The sequence below is a fragment of the Pan paniscus genome, chromosome 20 (assembly GCF_029289425.2).
Source record: "Pan paniscus chromosome 20, NHGRI_mPanPan1-v2.0_pri, whole genome shotgun sequence".
NCBI lineage: Eukaryota > Metazoa > Chordata > Mammalia > Primates > Hominidae > Pan > Pan paniscus.
In genome coordinates this window covers 43,342,040-43,362,582 of record NC_073269.2, presented here as the reverse complement: position 1 = coordinate 43,362,582, position 20,543 = coordinate 43,342,040, and the positions used below count along the sequence as shown (strand labels likewise).

Sequence of the window (20,543 nt, the reverse complement as noted above, 5' to 3'; positions counted from 1 at the left end):
AGGGGGAACTGTGAGTGATTGGTAATAGCTAAAGGGTTCATTTTTGGGGTAATGCAAAGCTTCTTGAATTAGATAATGATGTTTGCACAACTCTGAATACACTAAAAGTGACTGAATGGTACACCATAGACGAGCTAATGTTATAGTTTGTAAATTATATTTGTGTGCATGTTTTTTAAAAATCAACTTTACCGAAGAATAATTTAGATACAATAAAATGCACTCATTTTAAGTGAACTGTTCGGTAAGCTTCAACACATGTCTAAATCCTTGTCACCACCATCGTAATCAGGATATAGAACATTTTTTAAAATTAAAAAATTTTTAAGCATTTTAGTTAAATTTTTGTGGGTACATAGTAGTTGTATATGGGGTACATGAGATGTTTTGATACAGGCATGCAATGCGTAAGAATCATATCATGTAAAATAGGGTGTCTATCCCCTCAAGCATTTATCCTTAGTGTTACTGGATATAGAATTTTTTTTTTTTTTTGAGTTGGAGTCTAGCTCTGTCACCCAGGCTGGACTGCAGTGGCGCGATCTCGGCTCACTGCAAGTTCCGCCTCCCGCGTTCAAGCGATTCTCCTGCCTTAGCCTTCCGAGTAGCTGGTATTACAGGTGCCCGCCACCATGCCTGGCTAATTTTTGTATTTTTAGTAGAGACAGGGTTTCACTGTGTTGGCCAGGCTGGTCTCGAACTCCCGACCTCAAACTTCTGACTTCGTGATCCGCTCGCCTCGGCCTCCCAAAGTGCTGAGATTACAAGCGTGAGCCACCGCGCCCGGCGGATATAGAATATTTTTATTCACCGCCCTCTGCCCCCCACATTGTTGTCAATCCCCACCTCCCCAACCCCACATCAGGCATCTATTGACTATTCTAAGGAATGAGCAGTAGTATCAAATTATGTTTTTAATTTGCATTTCCTGATGTCAATGAACTTAGCATACTTTCATATACTTATTTGCCATTCTTTTATCTTCTTTTGTGACATCTATTGAAAATATTCGGCTGGGCGCAGTGGCTCACGCCTGTAATCCCAGCACTTTGGGAGGCTGAGGCGGGCAGATCACCTGAGGTTGGGAGTTCGAGACCGCCCCGACCAACGTGGAGAAACACCGTCTCTACTAAAAATACGAAATTGGCCAGGCGTGCCGGTGCATGCCTGTAATCCCTGCAGGAGAATCACTTGAACCCGGGAGGCAGAGGTTGCTGTGAGCTGAGATCACACTGTTGCACGCCAGCTAGGGCAACAAGAGCAAAACTGCATCTCAAAAAAAAATAACAAATAAATAAATAAATAAATAAATAAAATAAAATTTTCTTATTTTAAAATTGGTTATTATTGAGTTGTAACAATTCTTTATATGTTTGGGTAAAAGTCCTTTGCCAAATATACATATTGCAAATTGCAAATATTCTCTCCCTGCCTGGGGCTTACCTTCTCAGTTTTTTTTTTTTTTTTTTTTTTTTTTTTTTGAGACAGGGTCTTGCTCTGTTGCCTAGTCTGGATAGCAGTGGTGTTAACATAGCTCACCACAGCCTTGACCTCCTGGGTTTAGTCGATCCTCCCGAGTAGCTGGGACTGCAGGTGTGCACCACCACCCCCAACTAATTTTCTTGTGTTTTGTGGAGATGGGGTCTCACTGTGTTATTACAGGTGTGAGTCACTGTGCCCAGCCCTCAGTTTCTTCATGATGTCTTTCAAAAAGCAGTTTTTACTTCTGATGAAATCCAATTTCTCATCTTTAAAATGTGCTTCATGCTTTCTGGTCTTTCTAACAATCTTTGACTCCTCTAGTGTTGTGAAGAATTTCTCCTATGTTTTATTCTAAAGGTTGTATAGTTTTAGTTTTTATTTTTGGTCTATCATCCACTTGAAGTTAGTTTTTGTGTATGTGAGGTAATGTTCAAAGTTATTATTTTCCAGATGGAAATTCAGTTGTTCTAACATCACATGTTAACAAAACTATCATTTTCCTCTTGAATGACCTCAACATCTAAAGTAGGCAGGATAATGTTCCCCCCAAAATACCCACATGCTAGTTCCAGGGACTTGTGCATATACTATGTTACATAGCAAGTGGAATTAAATTAACAGGTAGAATTAAAGTTGCTAATCGGCTGACCTTAACATAGGGGGATTATACTGGATTGTCCAGTTAGACCCAATGTAATCACATGGGGTCTGAAATGAGGAAGAAGGCATAAAGTCAGTGTTGGAATTGTGTGCTGTGAGAAACACACGACCAGCCATTATTGGGTGTAAAGATGAAAGGAGCCCATGAGCTGAGGAATGCAGGCAGCTTCTCCAACTTGGAAAATGAAAAAAAACAAATTCTCCAGAGCCTCCAGAAAGGAATGCAGCTCACAAACTTTTGATTTTAAAGCAGAAAAAACTCATTTCTTTTTTTTAATTTTTAATTTTTTTTTAATTTTTATTTATTTATTTTGAGATGGGGTCTCCCTCTGTTGACCAAGCTGGAGTGCAGTGGTGCAATCTCGGCTCACTGCAACCTCTGCCTCCTGGGTTCAAGTGATTCTCCTGCCTCAGCCTCCCTAGTAGCTGAGATTACAGGCACCCACCACCATGCCTGGCTAATTTTTCTTTCTTTCTTTCTTTTTTTTTTTTTTAAGTAGAGACAGGGTTTCATCATGTTGGCTAGGCTGGTCTTGAACTCCTGACCTCAAGTGATCTGCCTGCCTTGGCCTCCGGAAGTGCTGGGATTACAGGTGTGAGCCACCGCACCCAGCCTTTTTTTTTTTTTTTTTTTTTTTTTTTTTTTTTTTTTTTAGAGACAAGGTCTTGCTCTGTCTCCCAGGCTGGAATGCAGAGGTATGATCACAGCTCACTGCAGCCTCATACTCCTGGACTTAAGCATCCTTCTGCCTAGGCCTTCTGAGTAGCTGGGACTATTGGTGTACACCACCACACCTGGCTAATTGAAAAAAAAAATTTATAGAGAGGGGGTTTAGTTATGTTGCACAGTCTAGTTTCAAACTCCGGGCCTCAAGTAATCCTCCCACCGAGGCCTCCCAAAGTGCTGGGATTACAGGCATGAGCCACCACAACAGCTGTGTCATCCCAACCCCTCTCTGGGCCTGATCACATAAAGAAGGCTTGCATTCCTCAAATAAAAGCCATTTATTTTCTTTTTCAACACTATGCGAAGTGAGATAAGCCAGACCAAAAGGACAAATATTGTATGAATCCACTTATATGAGGTGCCTAGAATAGGTGTATTCATAGAGACAGAAAGTAGAATTGAAGTTACATGAAGTTATATGAGGTACATGATAAAGCCTCTATACTTAAAACAGTGTGCTATTTGTGTGTGGTTAGAGAGACAGACCAAGGGAGGAGGATGGGAAATGGAGAAATAAACATCCATGGCCGGGCGCGGTGGCTCACGCCCAGCCCTTTGGATGGCCGAGGTGGGTGGATCACCTGAGGTCAGGAGTTCGAGACCAGCCTGGCCAACATGATGAAACCCCGTCTCTACTAAAAATACAAAAATTAAGCTGGGCATGGTGGCATGCGCCTGTCATCCCAGCTACTCAGGAGGCTGAGGCAGGAGAATCGCTTGAACCTGGGAGGTGGAGGTTGCAGTGAGCCGAGATTAAGCCACTGCACTCCAGCCTGGGCAACAAGAACAAAACTCCGTCTCAAAAAAAGAAAGAAAGAAATTAACATCCCGGCCGGGCGCGGTGGCTCACATCTGTAATCCCAGCACTTTGGGAGGCCGAGGTGGGTGAATCACGAGGTGAAGAGATCCAGACCATCCTGGCCAACATGATGAAACCCCGTCTCTACTAAAAATACAAAAATTAGCTGGGTGTGGTGGCACGCGCCTGTAGACCCAGCTACTCGGGAGGCTGAGGCAGGAGAATCGCTTGAACCTGGGAGGCAGAGGTTGCAGTGAGCTGAGATTGTGCCACTGTGCTACAGCCTGGTGACAGAGTGAGACTTCATCTCAAAAAAAAAAAAAAAAAAGAAAGAAATTAACATCCACATAGATGCTTAGTATTTGATAAAGGTAGCAGCTCAAATCACCACAGTCACATCATAAAGTTTTATGCAGCCCATACACACACAGCAGAAAAAAAAAAAAAAAAAAAAGGAAGCTCTCTACGGAATGACATTAACTCTGGAATATATAAAAAATGGAAAGTGTAGAACAGTGTAACATATAGTTCGTCTAAAAAAGAAAAGGAAATTAGATTAGATATAAGCATTTGTTTATATTCACTAAAAAAAGAAAAGATAGGAACAAAGGAGTATTGGAAACGTGAACCAGAAACAATACCTATAGTGATAACCTGTAGTGATTGGGGTGGTGGGGGGAGTGAGACTTGATATGTCTTTTTATACAGTTGCATAGGAAAAACAAACTGGTTTTAAAAAAATACACTCTCACAACACTCAATACTTCCAGAATGTTTCATTTTTAACACAAAATATGTGGAGTTTTTCTGACACCACTTCTCCAACCCTCCCTACATGGGTGTCCTACAATTGAATTCAATTCTGACACTAACCTGAGTTAGCACAGACCTTACAGTTTAATTGCTCAGTCCCACAAGACTGCCCACCTCTTCAGATACCAATGACAACTACTAGGTCACCTGATTACCAACAACTGCCCAGTTTGCCTGAAAATTAGAGGTTCTCATCATTTGATTCTACCAAACTTTTAAGGGAGAACAAATTCCAATATTTCTCAAACTAATCCAAAAAAATTGAAGGGGAAGGAATTTTTCCAAACTGATTCTGTGAGGCCAGCACCATCCTCATACTAAAACCAGGCAAGGACAGAAGAAAGAGAAAACTACAGGCCAAGATCCCTGATAAACACAGATGCAAAAATCCTCAACAAAATACTAGCAAACCAAATCCAATAGCACGTCAAAAAGATACACAATGATCAAGTGGGACTTATCCCAGGGAAGCAAAGATGGTTTAACGTATGCAGATTAGTATGTGCAATACATCACATTCACAGAATGAAGGACAAAAATCATATGGTCATCTCAATAGAAACAGAAAAAGCATTTGACAAAATTCAACATCTCTTTGCAATTAAAAAAAAAACAAAAAACTCCCTGGCCGGGCTCGGAGGCTCACGCCTGTAATCCCAGTTCTTTGGAGTCTCACTCTGTCACCAGGCTGGAGTGCAGTGGCTCGATCTCAGCTCCCTGCAACCTCCACCTCCTGGGTTCAAGTGATTCTACTGCCTCAGCCTCCCAAGTAGCTGGGACTACAGGCGCATGCCACCACACCCAGCTAATTTTTGTATTTTTAGTAGCAGCAGGGTTTCACCATGTTGGCTAGTATGGTCTCGATCTCTTGACCTCATGATCCACCTGCCTCGGCCTCCCAATGCGTTGGGATTACAGGCATGAACCACTGCGCCCAGCTGGGATTGCTTTTGAGCCTGGGCAGTCAAGGCTGCAGTGAGCCGTGATTGTGCCATTGCACTCCAGCCTGGGTGACAGAGTGAGACTGTCTCAAAAAAAAAAAAAAAAAAAAAAAGCAAGATTTTCTTCAGGTGTTTTTAGTCACACGTTGGCCATATTAAAGACTGTTATTATTATTATTGTGCTGTTGTTGTTGTTGTTGTTGTTTTGAGATGGAGTTTTGCTCTTGTTGCCCAGGCTAGAGTGCAATGGCACGATCTCGGCTCACTGCAACCTCCGCCTTCTGGGTTCAAGCGATTCTCCTGCCTCAGCCCCCCAAGTAGCTGGGATTATAGGCACACACCACCATGCCCAGCTAATTTTGTATTTTTAGTAGAGACGGGGTTTCACCATGTTGGTCAGGCTGGTCTCGAACTCCCCACCTAAGGTGATGTGCCCGCCTTGGCCTCCCAAAGTGCTGGGATTACAGGCGTGAACCACCGCGCCCAGCCAAGACTATTATTATTTTTATTGTTGCTGCTTACTATAGTTGTGCTTGAGTTAGCTAGGGTGGATGCTGATGGAGATTAAGGGGATTAAAATATCTATACCTCCCAAAGCCTCCTACCAGCCGTTTCAAAGGGGGTGCTTAGACTTCTAACCCCTCTTCCATGGTATCTCCTAGAAGAGGATTGTACTAACCCAACTTCTACCCTATTTCCTAATGTGTTTTCAACTACTAAAAATTGTACCTCCCTTCCTGCAGGATACTACCTATTGTGACATAACTCCGTCTTGCCTAGTGGTTTCACCCAGGAGTGAACTCAGATCCCAGTCCACCCTTCTCCTGAGTGGTGTCTCCAAAAAATAGATTGTACCATCCTGATGCCTCCTCTTATCTCCCTTATTTCTCTCAGGATCCCTGGCTTCCTAGTTCCCCCATGTTTCTCCTAGTAAATCATTGTTTTCAGCAGTGTGCCGTAACCAAGGGGTAACTTAGGTATTGTAAATATAACAGCCGGAGGCGGTGGCTCACGCCTATAACCCGAGCATTTTGGGAGGCCGTGGTGGGTGGATCATTTGAGGTCAGGAGTTCGAGACCAGCCTGACCAGTAGAGACGTGAAACTGCGTCTCTACTAAAAATACAAAAAAATTAGCTGGGTGTGGTGGCGCTTGCCTGTAATCCCAGCTACTCGGGAGGCTGAGGCAGGAGAATCGCTTGAACCTGGGAGGCAGAGGTTGCAGTGAGCCGAGATGGCGCCACTGCACTCCAGCCTGGGCGACAGAACAAGACTCTGTCTCAAAAACAAAAACAAAAACAAAAAAACATAAAGCTCCAGATCCTATCTTCAGGAACTTCTTCTTGGGTACAAGCGTGGTCACACTGGTTACAGTCTTGCATTCTATGTGAAAATCCTTGCCTTACTCTAGTCAACCCTCCAGGAGGCGGACTCCTCCACTGTACGGAATCGATACGCATCAAAGATGGCGACCCACACGAATAAACACCATAAGGGCGCGGTTATAGTCTCTGCCCGTTAGCGCCGATTACGGAAACTGCACGATGTCTCTAAATATGTGTCTGCTCCCTGTTGACTGTGGGCTGAAATTGGCTTCCAAGTTAATTTAGAGCATGCGCAATATCAACAGTCCATAAGGGGAGGTGCTAGAAGTCGGACCGGAAGTGGAAGTGGTCCCCGAAGGCTATTTCGCCGCTGGCGTCAGGACTATTTTCACGTTTCAATGCCGAGAGGTCTCTGTGACGATTTTGGTTGGTTGCAATTAGGGATTCTGTGAAGTCAGTAATAGAGGAGTTGTCTGTGGAATTAGTGATGGTGGTTTCGGGGCTTGGTGATGGGGGTCTGTGACGTCCGCTGATGGTTGTCTGTGACAGGGATTTCTCGGGTCATTGATGGGGCTCTTTGGGATGAGTGATTGGGGTTTGGGGGTCAGTGACGGGAGTCTGTGGTCAGTGACTGAGGGCCTGTAGGGTCAGCTATGGTGGTCGGTGAGGACTGTGATCAGCTTGCTTTCTGACCTGAGTTAAAAGTTCAGTTCTTTCAATTTCAGCCTGTAATATAAAGATTAACAAGTTTTGATGTGTAGCAGTTTCGTATTGTTCAAATCTAAGTGTTTAAATTTTTTTTTCAGCAATTGTTTTTCTTTGACCCATGAGCTGTTTAGAAGTGCATTTTATGGCCGGGCGCGGTGGCTGAAACCTGTAATCCCAGCACTTTGGGAGACCCAGGCGGGCGGATCATGAGGTCAGGAGATCGAGACCATCCTTGCTAACACGGTGAAACCCCGTCTCTACTAAAAATACAAAAAATTAGCCGGGCGTGGTGGCGGGCGTGGTAGTAGTCCCAGCTACTCTGGAGGCTGAGGCAGGAGAATGGCGTGAACCCGGGAGGCGGAGCTTGCGGTGAGCCCAGATCTTGCCACTGCACTCCAGCCTGGGCCACAGAGCACCAAAAAAAAAAAAAAAAAAAAAAAAAAAGAAGTGCACTTTATGTTTCAATTAGTGTCTGTAGGTGATGCTTCAGTTGAACAATTGCTTTATGGCCTAGTTCTTCCTCATTTTTCATAAATGTCACATCTATTACATGAAAAGAGTGTAATATGTTCTCTAATTTGTATTGTTATGGATATTAATCATATGTTATATATATTATGTATCTCCTCACAGATTATTTTGTTGAGGAAGGTAAACTACTCACATTGGAAAAGTTATTTGTCCACCTGTCCTTTCTTCTGTCAGTTTCTGCTTTATATATTTAAAACTATATTATTGGGATCAGTTGAGTGTATTGCTAGATATGACTGACCGGGCATGGTGGCTCACGCCTGTAATCCCAGCACTTTGGGTGGCCAAGGTGGGCAGATCACCTGAGGTCAGGAGTTTGAGACCAGCCTGGCCAACATGGAAAAACCCCACCTCTACCAAAAATACAAAAATTAGCCGGGTGTGGTGGTGGGTGCCTGTAATCCCAACTACTCGGGAGGCTGAGGCAGAAGAATCACTTGAACCTGGGAGGCGGAGGTCGCAGTGAGCCAAGATCATGCCATTGCACTCCAGCCGGGGCGACAAGAGTGAAACTCCATCTCAAAAAAATAAAAAAATAGATATGACTAAATAGCTCAAAAGACATTATAGCAATTCAAGCTTCAACCAATAATTTATAAAAGCAATTTGCCTAAATGCTTTCCAACAGTGGATGTTGTCACTTTTTTTTTTGAGACAGAGTCTTGCTCTGTCGCCCAGGCTGGAGTGCAATGCCGCGATCTCCGCTCGTTGCAACCTCTGCTTCCCCGGTTCAAGCTATTCTCCTGTCTTAGCCTCTTGAGTAGCTGGGATTACAAGCGCCCGCCACCACGCCTGGCTAATTTTTGTATTTTTAGTAGAGACAGCGTTTCGCCATGTTGGCCAGGCTGGTCTCGAACTCCTGGCCTCAAGTGATCCATCGTGCTTGGTCTGTTACTTTTTTAAAGCTTTTATGATTCTAAGGAAAATTTCTCTCTAATTGTTCTGACGCGTTTTTCTTTTAATTAAGTTGGTATCTTTTTGTTAATTGCCATTTGCTTCCTCTTCTCTGAATTTTCATACCTTTTCCAGTTTCTTTTATTTTATTTTTTTTTGGCCTTTTTGCTTAGTGATTGCTTAGAGTTAACATTACAAGCAAGCTATCATCACATATTGAAAAAATTTCTTATATATCTTTATGTCGAATTTTATGGTTTATTTTAACATATAATTAGGAAACATAATCAGAAATACCTGTTTTTTTCTGTTATAGCTTCTGGGTTTCCTGTCGTGTAATAAGATCCTTATCACCCCACCACAATGCTATACAAATATATAGTGTGAAAATTATTTTAATATCCTTAGGGGTTTTAAAAAATGCATGTATTTAAATGTTTAGTGCTCCTGGAATTTGTCTACTTAGTAGTGTGAGGTGGGTTGGGCGCGGTGGCTCACGCCTGTAATCCCAGCACTTTGGGAGGCCGAGGCAGGCGGATCACAAGGTCAGGAGATCGAGATCATCCTAGCCAACATGGTGAAACCCTGACTCTACTAAAAATACAAAAATTAGCTGGGCGTGGTGTCGCATGCCTGTAGTCCCAGCTACTTGGGAGGCTAAGGCAGTAGAATCACTTGAACTCTGGAGGTGGAGGTTGCAGTGAGATGAGGTTGTGTCACTGCACTCCAGCCTGGCCACAGAGCGAGACCCCATCTTAAAAGAAAAAAATATTGTGTGAGGTGGAGATCTAGTTTGTTTTATTCCAGATGCATGGCCAATTGCATGCACCAATTGGGGATATGTATACAATGAATGCCGTGTGCACACTCAATCGCATATCATTTTTATTTCATATATAGATCAACATTGTCTGATATGTTTATTATCTTACTTGTTTTGATGACATGGTTTTCTGTATTACGTTTTAATATAGTGCATGGTAATTGCTGATATTTATTGCATGATTCTTGTATGGCAGGGAGGCATTGAGTACTTTAAAAGCATAATCTCATTTAATCTTAGTAACTGTGACACAGGCATTTTCATCCTTATTTCTGAAACAAAATCTGAGTAACTTCTTTATATTCTCATTGTTGAAAAGTGGTACAGCTGCAGTTCAAATCTGCAGTAATGTTACTCTAAATTTCATGGCTTTTCCCATATTTCAGCACTGTTCTCCACAGTTCTGAAAGTGTGGTTCTTGTACCAGCAGCATCAGCATTTCCTGGGCACTTATTAGAAAATAAAATTCTTAGGGCCTACCTTAGACCCATCGAAGGGGTGAAGTTGAGAATTTTAAACTATGTTTTAACAAGCCCTCCAGGTGACTTGAATGCATACCTACGTTTGGGAACCACTGCTCTGGTTTCTAGCGCAGGGACCTGCACCTTGATGTATCCAGGAAGTGTTTATGTAGTGAATGTTGAATGACTATGTGGACATTGTTTTTCTAGGTTCTTGGGTGTCTCTGGGGAGTCCCTGGGCCAGACCTTCTTCCAGACTCCAGCCCACCTCTTCGGAGCAGCTCTGCTGAGTTTACAGATGACCACTAAACTTCAGGCACCCTAGACAAAAAGGGTTGAGATCCAGTGTGGCCATGCCAGCTAGTTGGACCTCACCCCAGAAATCCTCAACCCTAGCTCCAGAGGATCATGGCAGCTCCTATGAGGTGAGGAGGAGGAGTCCCAAGGGGTGGAATTTCAGTCCAAGAGTAGATAGCTCTAATCTGTCACCACAGCCTTAGGGCAGAGGCAGACAAGCCTTAGGAACCAGCTGGACTCTAGACTTGGTGCTCCTGAAAGAAAACTTGATCTTCCTGTCAAGAATGAACACGTGGGTAATGTCTCCGTCTCTGGAGGCCACCTGTGTGACAGTGGAGAGGTGCACTGTCAAGGAAAACTGTTGTTTATTTTGTCATCACGCTATATTGATGTTTTGGCTGCAAATAGAATTCCTTGTTAGAAGTGACTTTTGTTTGAGATTTTGAAAGCATTTTTTCATTTCTTCCTAAACCACCTCCTCAAACACAAATGTTTTCTCTATTTTCTTTCTGAAACTTGTTTTTCAGATGTTGCTTCTCCATTTCTTTTCTCTACTATTTTCTATGTATTTCCTGCTATCCATTCTGGGTAACTTTGACACCTTTTGCCTTCCAGCCCTTCTATTGAGCTTCTCATTACCACTATCCACATTTTAACTTAATGTTTTAATTTTTTAAAACTCTAGTTTGTTTCTTAAATTTTTTTTTTTTGAAGCAGAGTTTTGCTCTTGTTGCCCAGGCTGGAGTACAATGGCATGATCTCGGCTCACTGCAACCTCCGCCTCCTGCGTTCAAGAGATTCTCCTGCCTCAGCCTCTCAAGTAGCTGGGACTACAGGCATGTGCCACCTCGTTCGGCTAATTTTGTATTTTTAGTAGAGACGGGGTTTCTCCGTGTTGATCAGGCTGATCTCGAACTCCTGATCTCAGGTGATCTGCCCACCTCAGTCTCCCAAAGTGCTGGGATTACAGGCATGAGCCACTGTTCCCAGCCTGTTTCCTAAATTTTTTTTTATTGCCATCCCGTTCTTATTTCATGTATGCAATGTTATTTTTTAAATTATTTATTTATTTATTTATTGACGGAGTTTTGCTCTTGTTGCCTAGGCTGGAGCGCAATGGCATGATCTCCGCTCACTGCAACCTCTGCCATCCAGGTTCAAGCGATTCTCCTGCCCCAGCCTCCTGAGTAGCTGAGATTACAGGTGCGAGCCACCACGCCTGGCTAATTTTTGTATTTTTAGTAGAGATGGTGTTTCACCATCTGGGCCACGCTGGTCTCGAACTCCTGACCCTCAGGTGATCCACCTGCTTCGGCCTCCCAAAGTGCTGGGATTACAGGTGTGAGCCACCATGCCCGGCCTGGGTGTATTGTTATTTCTTATCCATCTGAAGATATTGTGATAATTTATTAGGAATAGTTTAATCTTTTGAATAGGCAATGCATATACCTAGTTCAAAAGTTAGAAATATATGAAAAGCAATATATTGAAAAGTATTATGGTGAAAGAGATGGGACTGTGGTTCACCCACCTCTGCCTTCCATCTGCCTGTGTCTCCTGGTAGTGATAACCTGCTTTATCCATTTTCTTTGATTGCTTAGTTCTGTATACAGATGAAAACAACTACAATTTTTTTCTCTTGATTTCAGAATGGCATAGCAGATTAACTTTTTTGTACATTGCTGTTTTAATGTTTGTTTGGTAAAATACAGAAACTATTATGAACAATATCGCAGTGGATATTGTCATGTCTTCTCTTTCTATTGGATATATTAGAAGTAGTGGAATTTCATTTCAGGGTTCTAGTCACATGTGGTGAGAGTCTCATCTGCACCTCAGTGAATCTCTACTTTAGTTGCTCTTGGGCAGTTTTAGGATTGAGTATCTTAATTTTAATCTAGAAGATGGAAAGGATAGCTTGAGGCTAAAGTTATAGTTGGTAAAGCAGCAGCAGTTGGCTGGGCACGGTCGTTCACACCTGTAATCCCAACACTGGAAAGCCAGGGTGGGAGGATGGCTTGAGGCCAGAAGTTCAAGACCAGCCCTGGCAATGTAGTGATTTCCTGTCACTACCAAAAAAAAATTTTAATTAAATTAAAAATTAGTTTGGGCCTGGTGCGGTAGCTCATGCTTATAATCCCAGCACTTTGGGAGGCTGAGGCACGCAGATTGCCTGAGGTCAGGAGTTCGAGACCAGCCTAGCCAACATGGTGACGCCCCGTCTCTACTAAAAATAAAAAAAATTTGTCGGGCATGGTGGCGTGCGCCTGTAATCCCAGCTACTCAGGAGGCTGAGGCAGGATAATCGCTTGAACCTAGGAGGCAGAGGTTGCAGGGAGCTGAGATTGCACCACTGCACTCCAGTCTGGGTGACAGAGTGAGCCTCTGTCTCAAAAAAAAAAAAAGAAAAACAATTAGTCTGGCATGGTGCTGTGTGCCTGTAGACCCACCTGCTCGGGAGGCTGAGGCAGGAGGATCACTTGAGCCTAAGAGTTCGAGATTACACTTAGCTATGAGCATGCCACTGCACTCCAGCCTGGTTGAAAGAGATAGACTTTGTCTCAAAAGAAAAAAGCAGCAGTCTCTTGCATTAGGCAGAATAAGGAGACTTTTATTCACTTTTGTGGTTTGAAGAATGTTCTGATTTTTGTCTATGTTCAAATATAATGACAGAGTGGTCTTGGTATCATCTTACACCATGATGGTCAGAGATTGGTCTTGTTTGCTGTTGGTGTTCTAAGAGATTGTTTTTGTGTAGCACCGTGGAGAACACCATGAATTAGCTGGCCCTTGCCAGGTTAGCTTCTAGCAACACTGAGGCTTAACTGATAGTACGAGGCTAACTCTCAGAGGTTAGGGCTGCTTTTATCCTCATTTAAAAATAAGAGAGTGAGCCAAAAGAAAGCTAGGGCTGCAATTTAGGAACAGATCAAAAGGGATTTAAGATGAAAATCACCTAAAGGGATGAAAACATGTTGTTCATCCTTATGAAAAGAATCATATACAAAGAATTATACAAATTATTAGCATTTTTTTAATTAATAATGTATCTTTGAACTATTTTAAGTAAAAATGAACAGAAATCATTAAATACAATATTGGCCATTTTATCACACTACTTTCAGAAGCTTATTGATCAAAGCAGATAAAAAATATAAATCTTTGCTATAATATTGATTGTTTTCTGACAAAGAGCATTAAATTACAAATAAGTAAAAGGCTCTTGAAGTCTGGGCGCGGTGGCTCATGCCTGTAATCCCAGCACTTTGGGAGGCCGAGGCGGGCAGATCACCTGAGGTCGGGAGTTTGAGACTGGCCTGACCAACATAGTGAAACCCTGTCTCCACCAAAAATACAAAATTAGCTGGGCGTGGTGGCCCATGCCTGTAATCCCAGCTACTCTGGAGGCTGAGGCAGGAGAATTGCTTGAACCCGGGAGGTGGAGGTTGCGGTGAGCCGAGATTACACCATTGCATTCTAGCCTGGACAACAAGAGTGAAACTCCATCTCAAAAACCAAAACAAAGCAAAACAGAAAGGCTCTTGCACAAAATGTGAATGTACTTAATGCCACTGAACTGGACACTTAAAAATAATTATAATGGCAAATTTTATGTATATTTTACCACAACGCAAAATAGTTCAATAAAGTACTACTTTTTTTTTTTTTTGTGACAAGATCTTACTATGTCGCCCAGGCTGGAGTGCAGTGGCACGATCTCAGCTCACTGCAACCTCTGCCTCCTGGGTTCAAGTGATTCTCCTGCCTCAGCCTCCCTACTAGCTGGAATTACAGGCACCTGCCACTGCGCCCTGCTAATAAAGTACTACATTTTAAAGTTTGTGTGGTAAAGCTAAACTGTAGATAGAGGGGAAAACTATAGATTAAGTGCCTTTTAAGGAATCTTAGAAATTTTGGGAAAAAAGCAGTTATGGTTTCAACTGAAGAAGTTACAAAAAGAATGAGTCAAAAAATACAAAAAAGAACAATGAGGACTAAAAAAAGAAAAGCGAAGACATGAGTCACAGAGAACAAAAAATGGTTGATAAAAATGTGACAGAAACACAAGTTGCTTCTCCATATTAATGATCAAGAAAAAAGAGTGAAGATAAACATAATCAAAATATGTTAGAAAACAGGAGTAATAGTTACTTCTATACCTAAGATTCAAACAATCACAAGTGAATATTATGTAAAATCATGCAAATAGGGCTGGGCATGGTGGCTCATGCCTGTAATCCCAGCACTTTGGGAGACCAGGGCCAGTGGATCACCTGAAGTCAGGAGTTCGAGACCAGCCTGACCAATGTGATAAAACCCTGTCTCTACTAAAAATGCAAAAATTAACTGGGCCCAGTGGCATGTGCCTGTAATCCCAGCTACTCAGGAGGCTGAGGCAGGAGAATCGCCTGAACCCAGGTGGCGGAGGTTGCAGTGAGCTGAGATTGCGTCATTGTACTCCAGCCTGGAAAACAAGAGCGAAACTCCATCTCAAAAAAAAAAAAAAAAAAATCATGCAAATATATGAAAACCTAAACAAAAGGATAAAATTTTATAAGAAATAACTTTTCAAATCGGTAAGAACAAATTATACAGAAGTCCTTAAAGGAATTAAAGTGTTGATTCAACACCCCCAACGCAGTCAAAAATGATGGAAAAGATCATGTGATTTTACAGTTGATTTTCATGCCAAAGTTTTGAGTAACAGATGATATCAGAAATTATTCTCAACCTTGTTTCAGGTTTTTGTTTTATTTTGTTTACAGAGTTAACTTCGATGCCCAAAAGAACTGGAAATAAATAGATTCAGAAGTCAAATGTATTCACTAACTGTATTCAAGAGTAGATGAGGCAGGGTGCCGTGGCTCACGCCTATAATCCTAGCACTTTGGTAGGCCGAAGAGGGTGGATCACCTGAGGTTGGGAGTTTGAGACCAGCCTGGCTAACGTGATGAAACCCCGTCTCTATTAAAAATACAAAAATTAGGCGGGCGCCTGTAATCCCAGCTACTGGTAGGCTGAGGCAGGAGAATCACTTGAACCCAGGAGGTGGAGGTTGTGGTGAGTTCACACCATTGCACTCCAGCCGGGGCAACAAGAGCGAAACTCTGTCTCAAAAAAGAAAAAAAAGAGTAGATGAAAACAGTAGACTAATAGTTTATCACTGGGAAAAAAGTGAAGCAAGCACTGTTTTCTCATTCAGCAGCCCAGTCCAAAGTCAAAGAAGTCTAAAAACTAAAATAGTAAAATACCTCAAAAAAATACTGTATATCAGAAGTAATGGTACACAGTCTAGCAAAACAGTACCAAAAATAATTTAGAGAAATAATTTACCTTATGCAATTACATTTAAAAATGTAGAAAAAAAGAATGAAATTCTAGTAACATATTGTTTCCCACCAAGCACCAAGTCTTCATTGACCACTTACCACATTTTCATTTCTACGTGTTAAGACTTTCATTTAAAATATTCTACTTTTAATAAAATTAGGATTGCAGAGATGGAGAGAATTATTTGCATGTGGCATAACATTAAAGGTTTTTGTGTTTTTTGTTTTGAAAATTTTATGTTTAACATTTCTGAATGTTACACTGGCACTGTGTAAACAGGAAATCTGTTTCCAGGATATAGAATTTGATATCTTAGCAATAAGATTTTATTGGTAACTTATAAGATATCTTATATAGTTATGAGGCTTTCATAGTATTAATGATTTTTTTCTACTTTATCAAATGGAGCTGGGAGATATTATGTAAAGTTTCCCACCACCAATGTATTTCTCGCTATTATTTTCCTATAGTTTCCTATAGTTTATAAATTTTGATGCTATGTTATTTGGTGCAGTGACAGTAATGGCATCTGAGATTCATTTCAGATTGTGTCCTTGTCATATTTAATTTTTTTTGTGAGAATTCAGCTCAAATATTAAGGTGGAGGCTCTTGCTTCCTTTCCTTTGGCAATTCCAGATAGGCCTTTGCTCCTCCTTTTACTGTCATTCTTTGGAGTCCTTGTACATTTCTTCTGTATGGCAGTGGAAAGATACTTTTTTTTTTTTTTTGAGACGGAGTCTTGCTCTGTTGCCAGGCTGCAGTGCAATGGCATGATCTCGCCTTACTGTAGTCTCTGGCTTCCAGGTTCAAGCGATTCTCCTGCGTCAGCCTCTGGAGTAGCTGGGATCACAGGTGTGTGTCACCATGCCCGGCTAATTTTTGTATTTTTAGTAGAGATGGGGTTTCACCACGTTGGGCAGGATGGTCTCAAACTCCTGACCTCAGGTGATCCGCCTGCCTCAGCTTCCCAAAGTGCTGGGATTACAGGTGTGAGCCACCGTGCCTGGCCTCTGTTTTTTCTTTTGCTCTTTTAGTGGCGGCTTTATAACATTACCTTCTTTAACCCAATCTTTATATCTATCGTTTAAGACTATCTATTAAATTTATACTGTGAATAACAATAAAAGTTCTATACTGCCACTTCAAGGATTTTTTAATTAGATGTTTTTATTAAATTTTTTTTTCTATTTTCTTTTTGAAACTCCTTATTTCCATTTTATGTTGTTCACTTGTCTTTACCACCTTTTGTGCTTTTTTTTTTTTTTTTTTTTGAGACAGAATCTCGCTCTGTCGCCCAGGCTGGAGTGTAGTGGCACGATCTCGGCTCACTGCAACCTCCACCTGCCGGGTTCAAGCGATTCTTCTGCCTCAGCCTCCTGAGCAGCTGGGATTACAGGTGCACGCCACCATGCCTGGCTAATTTTTGTGTTTTTAGTAGAGACAGGATTTCACCATATTGGCCAGGCTGGTCTCGAGCTCCTGACCTCATGATCTACCCACCTCGGCCTCCCAAAGTGCTGGGATTACAGGCGTGAGCCACCGTGCCTGGCCTACCTTTTGTGTTTTAGCAGGGTCTTTTCATTGCTTTCAAGGAGACCTTTATTTCTGTGTTGCTTGAAAAACAAAAAAACTTTACTGAGTTCTGCCAATTTATTTTTCAAAAATTTACATAACCACATTCTTAGCCTATCTGTTTTTCCACTATTTCTTCCTTGGGTTTAATTATTTTATTTTATTTTATTATTTATTTTTGAGACGGAGTTTCGCTCTTGTTGCCCAGACTGGAGTGCAGTGGCGCCATCTCGGGTCACCACAACCTCTACCTCCCAGGTTCAAGCGATTCTCCTGCCTCAGACTCCCTAGTAGCTGGGATTACAGGCATGTGCCACCATGCCCGGCTAATTTTGTATTTTTAGTAGAGACGGGGTTTGTCCATGTTGGTGAGGCTGGTCTCGAGCTCCTGACCTCATGATCCACCCGCCTCGGCCTCCCAAAGTGCTGGGATTACAGGCATGAGCCACAGCGCCTGGCCTGTTTAATTATTTTAAGTAGTTATAGTGAATTCCTTGAATTCATGGTGGATGTTTTTTCTGTGGTGTGTCAATTTATTTGTAGTATATTATTTGTAGTGTATTCCTCTTACTCTCCTCTCTATTTTTGTTTCATCCTTTTTGCTCATAGTATCTTTGTACATCAGGCGATGCTTATAATTATCTTTGAGTGAGGAGGTTTCTTCCTGGACAAACTGTTATTTTAATTGTCTTTTGGAACAGGGTCTCACTCTGTCCTCAGGCTGGAGTGCTGTGGTGCAATCACGGCTCACTGTAGCCTGGACTTCCCAGGTTCAATCGATCCCCCAACCTTAGCCTGCCGAGTAGCTGGGACTACAGGTACGCGCCACTAGAACTGGCGAATTTTTGTATTTTTTGTAGAGACAGGGTTTCACCATGTTACCCAGGCTTGTCTTGAACTCCTGGGCTCAAGCAATCTGCCTGCCTCAGCCTCCCAAAATCCCAGGATTACAGCGTGGGCCACTGCACCCAGCCTGGACAAACTGTTTATAAGAAGCTCATTTGGTGAGGTGGTAAAGCTCTATTCCAGCCTAACATGACATCTCGTGTTCCTACTAAATTCTTGATAACATAGGGTTTGGGGGTTGGGGAGTTTGGTGTGTGTAGGGTGTGACTATACAAGTGTATGATAAAGAGAAAAATTAGAACATGTATATTCTTTTCAGGTATATAGGTACCATTTTCAAAGAAATGATGTTCTGAGCCCTATAAGCACAATCAATATGCATCACAAGAAACAAACTGTAATCTCTGAATGCAGTTAAATGAAGAAATCAACAAGGTAGCTTTCAAAAATCATAATTTTACATATTAAAAATTATAAATATCTTTAGTACTTTTCTTTCCACTTCCATCTGCATGCTCATACCCTCCCCTGAATCCAGTGACCTCTATACAAAGGACCTCTGAATCTTTATCTCTACACAATAAATAATATTGTGACTATATTAATAATATAGCTTTCTTTTTTTTTTTTTTTTCTTTTTCTGAGACAGAGTTTCACTCTTGTTGCCCGGGCTGAAGTGCAATGGCGCAATCTCGGCTCACTGCAACCTCTGCCTCCTGGGTTGAAGAGATTCTCCTGTCTCAGCCTCCCGAGTAGCTGGGATTACAGGCACGTGCCACCACACCCAGCTAATTTTTGTATTTTTAGCAGAGTTGGGGTTTCTCCCCATTGGTCAGGCTGATATTGAACTCCTGACCTCAGGTGATCTGCGCCTTGGCCTCCCAAAGTGCTTGTAAAACACTGGAATGGCCTGGCCTGGTGGCTCATGCCTGTAATCCCAGCACTTTGAGAAGCTGAGGCTGGTGGACCACCTGAGGTAGGGAGTTTGAGACCAGCCTGACCAACATGAAGAAACCCAGTCTCTACTAAAAATACAAAAATTAGCCAGGCATGGTGGCACATGCCTGTAATCCCAGCTACTGGGGAGGCTGAGGCAGGAGAATCGCTTGAACCCGGGAGGCGGAGGTTGCAGTAAGCCGAGATCACGCCATTACACTCCAACCCAGGCAACGAGCAAAACTCCATCTCAAAAAAAAATAATAATAAAATAAATAAATAAGCTCTCTATTCAGCTAATCTCTATCACAATTAATAATAAGCTCTCTATCCACCACCTAGTGTACACCCTGGTATATATCCTGTCAGCTAAATCTCAACATATACAAAATTTAAGTCTTTTTTTTAAATTTCCTCAGCCTTCTCTACACATTCGTGGCACCAGAATGTACATAGTGACACAAAATTGAAGACTAAGAATTATTTCTTAATCCTTTTTCTCACCTTCATATTCAACATCAGGTCTGCCTCCCTAATAATTAGTGCCATTTTCCTTCTACATCCCTGTTAACATTGTAGCCTTACTTTACGTATTAGGTTGGTGCAAAAGTAATTGCGGTTTTGCCATTAAAAATAATGGCAAACAGATACTTCTCAAAAGAAGACATCTGTGCAGCCAACAGACACATGAAAAAAATGCTCATCATCACTGGTCATCAGAGAAATGCAAATCAAAACCACAATGAGATACCATCTCACGCCAGTTAGAATGGCAATCGTTAAAAAGTCAGGAAACAACAGATGCTGGAGAGGATGTGGAAAAATAGGAACGCTTTTACTCTGTTGGTGGGAGTGTAAATTAGTTCAACCATTGTGGAAGACAGTGTGGCGATTCCTCAAGGATCTAGAACTAGAATTACCATTTGACCCAGCCATCCCATTACTGGGTATATACCCAAAAGATTATAAATCATGCTACTATAAAGACACATGCACATGTATGTTTATTGTGGCACTGTTCACAATAGCAAAGACGTGGAACCAACCCAAATGTCCATCAGTGATACACTGGATTGAGAAAATGTGGCACATATACACCATGGAATACTATGCAGCCATAAAAAAGGATGATTTCATGTCCTTTGTAGGGACATGGATGAAGCTGGAAACCATCATTCTGAGCAAACTATCACAAGGACAGAAAACCAAACACTGTATGTTCTCACTCGTAGGCGGGAATTGAACTATGAGATCACTTGGACACAGGGTGGGGAACATCACACACCGGGGCCTGTTGGGGGGTGGGGGGCTGGGAGAGGGATAGCATTAGGAGAAATACCTAATGTAAATGATGAGTTGGTGGGTGCAGCACACCAACATGGCACATATGTACTTATG

The 20,543-nt window shown here is 42.1% G+C and overlaps 1 protein-coding gene across 16 annotated transcripts in view; it reads left to right on the top strand.

Annotated features, from left to right (window-relative positions):
• The window catches only part of ZNF585B (zinc finger protein 585B), a 66,792-nt gene that overhangs the window by 30,920 nt on the left and 15,329 nt on the right, over positions 1–20,543 (top strand). For 2 of the 16 annotated variants that reach the window (XM_034946690.3, XM_055103097.2), the window contains one exon: positions 10,373–10,587. In XM_034946690.3, the coding sequence (XP_034802581.2) occupies positions 10,516–10,587 (72 nt within the window). In that variant the 5' untranslated portion in view covers positions 10,373–10,515. Of the gene's footprint in view, positions 1–6,450; positions 9,659–10,372; positions 10,588–11,564; positions 11,663–18,064; positions 18,182–18,528; positions 18,645–20,543 lie in introns of those variants that run through there. The other 14 variants (XM_034946697.3, XM_055103103.2, XM_055103104.2 and 11 more) reach the window with 14 other exon arrangements.